General features: G+C 44.9%; 1 protein-coding gene across 1 annotated transcript; it reads left to right on the top strand.

Moving 5' to 3' along the window:
- Positions 1-2,515: 2,515 nt before the first annotated feature.
- LOC138487422 (E3 SUMO-protein ligase KIAA1586-like) lies at positions 2,516-4,777 on the top strand. Its single transcript, XM_069613974.1, has one exon. The coding sequence runs from the start codon at positions 2,516-2,518 to the stop codon at positions 4,775-4,777; it is 2,262 nt and encodes a 753-aa protein (XP_069470075.1).
- Positions 4,778-5,836: the final 1,059 nt, after the last annotated feature.

The following is a 5,836-nucleotide window of genomic DNA, read 5'->3' as shown; positions in this document are numbered from 1 at the left end:
GGGCCTTCAATGGGGCTTGAAATTAGTGCTTTGAAATGCTTGCCTTATAAGTTGCCTTTTGACACTGGTTCCTCCACATCAACCACTTGCTGACAAAGGAGGATTTAAAGATTTTCAGTGGGCATTGTGTTTCAGCTCCCTGCTGGCTGGCCGTCTTGTGATAATCAGCGGCTATTAACTCCTAGCTGTATTTCTTTGTCTGCATTATAATGTATGTACCAAACGGGTGCCTTAGACTGTTTTCCGCTCTAAGTAATCATCTTCAGCCATGCCTAGGTAAAGAAAACATAAGTGTTATCAGGTGGCTAGACTGGCCTGCATTGAATATTGGGCAGTCTAGCCAGTAATAACACTTATGGTGCACAGCTAGTCTGGATATACATTCCGTGGCATGTTTCTTTTTTTTTTAGTGGCTGTGAGTCCTTATATGGTAATACTGGCCCAGATGCCTTTGGGTTTGGCGCGCTTTACATATGCTGAATAAATAAACAAAATAGATTGATTGCAGTCTCCATGGACATTCTTCAGTTCAAAAATTAATCAGCCACCACTGAACATCATCTACCTGTCACTGTGTATGATGTGTGTTTTAATGTGCACAAAGGGGCAGGGCAGTCCTCCCTAAAGCTGGCGTCACACCACCCGCCGTCATGCCATCCTATATATATTTATGCATAAAAATGTTAGTCTGGAGTGAACTTGTCTTCAGTAGAGAAACATAATTTAGCTGTAGTTGATTTGCTGTCATAATAAAGAACCATATTTGGGATCCTCCACACACACCAGGGAGAGTTATCGCATCTCCTGTTTGCGGCGGCGCCGCTGGTGGCCCAATACAAAAAATCATTAGGGGGCCTCACCAAACATTTTGCCCCGGCCTTGCCACACTTTGTGACAGCCCTGCCTCCTGCTCTTGTCTTCATGATTACACACAGCTGCTTTCTTTCCAAGGAGAGAGTCTTCCCTCTTGGCGAATCTCAGCTCTTGGAATTCTCGGCTTTTCCCTGGTGTCGTCATTTTCTTTGTCAAGTGTTTTTCCATTAGGGCTCTGCTTCTGTCTCTCCATGGACCTTCTTATGCGGATTTCTTTACGTCCCGTCTCTCGTCGCCATTTGTAGGGTTCTTACTTCTAATGTATTTAAATAAACTTCTTACAAATTCAGATTTGTGTTCACTTGTGATGTACTGGATATACAGAGCTCAGCATTGCATTCTCATATTATGGCACATTTAACCAACCGCTTCGAACGGTCTCCACGGCCAGAATGTTCGGGCATATATGGTTCTACCCTAGGGTGTGCTCCTTCATTACATAGCATGTGAGGTCAGCACCTGGCGGCAGCGCCTGGTGTCCCACCTCACTACATAATGCCCCTGTGCCATTGAAGACAATTCCAAGTGCTTCCCCTTCATAGTATCTGCCAAGTTGTGGAGCTGCCTCTTTGCTTTGAATCCTTATTTGTGTATGCTTGCTCCACAAATCAACCATGTATTGGGAAGGGAGAAGTAAACTCACTGAAAGTGAGTGTGTTTGTTTGTTTCCTCATTTATAAGGCGCACCAAACCCTCGGGTAACTGGGCGCAAAGGTTACAAGGTTACTTTAAGCTTCATGTTACAGACATTGCATGATATATAAATAAGGTACAAAATTGGGAGTACAAAGAGTCCAAAACAGATGATACAGTATGGGAGACTATATTGCAAGCATCAAGGTAGATAAAAGGTCAACAGGATAGTCAAGAACAAAGTGAGAACTATAGGTTATAGTGTGAAATTGTGTGGAAAGTGTAAGAACTAAAAGTATATGATTAACTGCAGAGAGGTCCAAGGGAAAACAGTAAAGGGTTAGGCAGCCGACAGTAGCCATGGCCTTTTACCACACTACGCTCTATGCTAAATCTGTCTCTTGGATGCTGCAGTGTGCGCCCCCTGGCTACAGGGTGCATTCAGGAGCTTTGCATCATCACATCGATTCCCAGAAGTAAGATGCGAGGTTGGGGACACTACATACCTCTGTCAACTGAACTCACACTCTTGTGTTGTAAGATATCACATCCCATCCTATAGGAAGGGTCTCATTATTGGAATAGGAAGGATTGAGATTTCACATCTCAGGCTATGGGAAGGGTTTCATGTTTTGAATGGGAAGGAGTTGGATATCACATCTCATGTTATAGGAAGGGTCTCAGGTTTGGTATTAGAAGCATTGAGATATCACATCTCATGTTACAGGATGGATCTCAGGTTAGGAATGGCAAGGTGTTGGATATCACATCTTATGCTACAGGAAGGCTTTGAATCCATGTATTAGTGGTTGTTAGGTTTATTTACCACCCAAATTAGAATACTGCCTTTGTCACTGCAATAAGATGTAGTAATTTATATATAAACTAGGTTCAGAGCAGTAAACCACATTTTCTTTTTTTACAGATAGGAAGCCGAGAGTTTCGGCCGTGCACAGGTTAGAAACAGATCTGCTAGTGATACACCCAAGATTTTGAGCAGCCATTAACGATGTCTGCGGTACTTCCCAAGCGCAAGTCTGTGCAGACTTCATTGTTTGACTACTTGCCATCAGCGAAAAGATGTAAGGTGGAGGAGGCTGCCACCATTCTGAGTGGGGATGAGGAAGCTAGCCCAGTCAATTCGAGAAGTGAGGCACCAGAAATATGCCAGGATTCTTGCGCTAAGGAGGCCAGTAGCTCCAGTGCATCTCCCGCTACACTGCAGCCTGTGCCAGAAGAGCCTCTTCTAACCCCTGATTGCTGGAGCGTGCAGCAATGGTGCTATTTTAAGGGGGGATATGAATGGATTTTTCTGGCTTCAGGCCACATTGGATGCTCTGTGTGTAGGGACGTGAAAGCAACAGGTGGCTTATCCGTGCACTCCTGTGGGCAAGGTTTGCGCATAAGCATGGAATGGGCCGATGGAAAGGTGGGTCCTTCAGGTTTTGGCAAACATGCTAGGCAGAAGCAGCTCCGAAAGAAGATTATGGAGCACAAGTCAAGTGGTGCTCATAAGGCATCACAAGACATTCTAACAGCGCGAAAAAATAACCACTTGACAGAAGTCATGCAGCAAAGCAGTGGCAAACATTTGGAAAGCACATGCAGAGTGTTTCACACTGTTTCCTACTTGACCAAAAAGAATCGGCCATTCACAGATCACCCTGATTTGGTGGACCTCCAGGAGGTGAATGGTGTTGAAATGGGTCGTGTGTTGCGCAGTAATGTTACTGCAACAGAGATAGTGAGACATATTGCATCAGAAATGCAAAAGAAGTTAGTGTGTTATATCAGAGAACACAAGCCAAAGATTTCTGTGTTTGTGGACGAGAGCACCACTGTCAGCAACAAATCAACTTTGATTATTTATCTGCGGGGTCTTTTCGGGGCTCATTGTAAACCAGTCACCATTTTCTTTGGTCTAGTGGATCTCCAAGAGACAAATGCCTTGGCCATAAAGGAAGCTCTGCTGGGGTATTTTGAGAATGTTGGCATCACAAAGACCCTGTTGCATGAGATCTGGATTGCTATTTGTTCGGATGGTGCAGCTGTAATGTTTGGTAGCAAAGGGGGGGTGATAACATTATTGCGAGCGGAATTCCCAAATCTTGTGTTATCGTGGCATTGTCTAGCTCACCGCCTTGAACTGGCCGTTGGAGACACTATTGATGATGTTGGTGTGGCCAATCATTTTAAAATGTTCATGGACTCTTTATATGCCACATACAGCATGTCACCAAAAAACACAAGACAGCTACAAATGGCTGCCAGTGATCTGGGTTTGCAGCTGCAGAAGATAGGGAAGATGCTGGACACACGATGGGTTGCATCAAGTTATAGGACAGTTCAAGCTGTTTGGAACTGCTTCCCTGCTTTGTGTAAGCATTTCGGAGAAGCTGCTAAGGATCTCTCAAGACCCACAAGGGACAGAAGCAAATATGACGGTCTGCTTAAGAAGCTTACCTCCAACTCTTTTGTGAAAGATTTAGGGCTTATGTGCGATGCCCTTCAAGAACTGAAAGACTTGTCTCTGGCTCTTCAGAGCCGGGATATCACAATTGTGGATGCACACAGACTCTTGGTGGGGCAAGTACGGAGATTCTTTGCGATGAAAGAATCTCCGGGGGAGTTTGCTTCTACTGCTCAGAGTGCAGTTGATTGTGGACACTTCAAGGGCGTTCATATTTCCCAGGGAAGGGCAAACTCTGTGTCTCTGAATGAAAGGCAATTTTATCAAAGCCTTTCAGTTAACCTTGCCAAAAGGTGTGCTCCAGACTTGGATAAAGAACTTGTAGCCAGTTTCAGTGTCTTGGATGCAAAGAATTTACCGAATGATGAAGACATTGTACTTTATGGTGAAAATGAGATTCAGAGACTGTGTACGAAATTTCAACTCCCAATCAGAGACACCATCCATGCCTTCAGGGATTTTAAGGACTTTGGTGGCAAAAGGTGCCCTGAAGCATTTAGGGCTTTGGTTGCTTGCATGGAAACGTTGCCCGCAAGTAATGCAGATTGCGAAAGGGGCTTCAGCGCCATGAATTTAATTGCTTCGCCAAGCCGAGCATCCCTCCATGTGGCCACTATTTCCTCATGTTTATGGCTGAAACTTAATGGCCCTCCAGTAAAAGCATTTAAGCCATTGTCCTTTGTAAAAAGCTGGCTGGCAAAAGGGAGACGAACAGCTGAGGAAACACACTGCGAGCAAGCTCATGCAAAGAAGGACTCCCTTGAAGATTATTATGTGGGGTTCTGGGAAATCGTCAATTAATTGTTTACACATTTGAATGCACCTGTTAATGTACTTCAACACCTATCCTTTTGTCAACGGCCCAGTTAAGGGTCCAATACATAATCAACTTGAGCTTTGATTTGTTATACTTTAAGCCACGTAGCAAGCAGTCTGCTACACAATATGTACTTAGTAATGTTGGCCCGACCAGTTGGGAAATTGTCAATTAATTGTCTACACATTTGAATGCACCTGTTAATGTACCTCAACACCTATCCTTTTGTCAACGGCCCAGTTAAGGGTCCAATAAATAAACACCTTGAGCTTTGATTTGTTATACTTTAAGCCATGTAGCAAGCAGTCTGCTACACAATATGTACTTCGTAATGTAGGCCCAACCAGTTTTACCATGTTGCATTTAGGCCCCGCCCACCAATTTGGCCACGCCCATCATGTCTTAGGCCACGCCCCCAAATGAGGGCCCCCCCTCAGTTTCTTACCCCACTTAAAGCACTGCTTACCGGTACCGTAGCTCCCGGACCGCCAGGGTCGTAATAAGGCCCTATGACTCCAGCACCCTTATTCCCCTAATGCCCCCCCTATACTATACATCCAAAACCTTAGATGACCTAAGAAACGCTGGAGGTTAGGAGCAGGATGGTATAGCTACCTGGGCGGACATGTACGAGAATGGCACTTTCAGAGCATTGACGGATCTCATGCAGTCGGACGGACTCCCAGGGGGGCAGTTCCTGAGTTATATGAGAATAGTCAGAATAGCTAAACGAAACTAGCCTAACTGGCCCAATAAACCACAGTCGACCCCCATTTTGACACTACTTTATGAATTAGAAGGTTGGAGACCAGTGTCCAGACTTTACAAGTGCCTCTTGGGTGGTACCAGCGTTAAACTAAAAGGTAGCTGGGAGGCTGACTTGGGGCTAGAAATGGAAGATAAGCAGTGGGCACTGGCACTGGGCTCTGTGAAAAAATGTGTCACATAATGCCAGATTCAGACTAATACAGGTGAACATGCTCCATCGCAAGTACATGACACGCCCAGAGTCGCCAAATTAAAATAAGACATGCCCTCTAACT

This window comes from Ambystoma mexicanum, chromosome 9, assembly GCF_040938575.1.
Source record: "Ambystoma mexicanum isolate Mex_15411 chromosome 9, UKY_AmexF1_1, whole genome shotgun sequence".
NCBI classification, from domain to species: domain Eukaryota; kingdom Metazoa; phylum Chordata; class Amphibia; order Caudata; family Ambystomatidae; genus Ambystoma; species Ambystoma mexicanum.
This window is presented reverse-complemented; position numbering and strand designations above follow the sequence as displayed.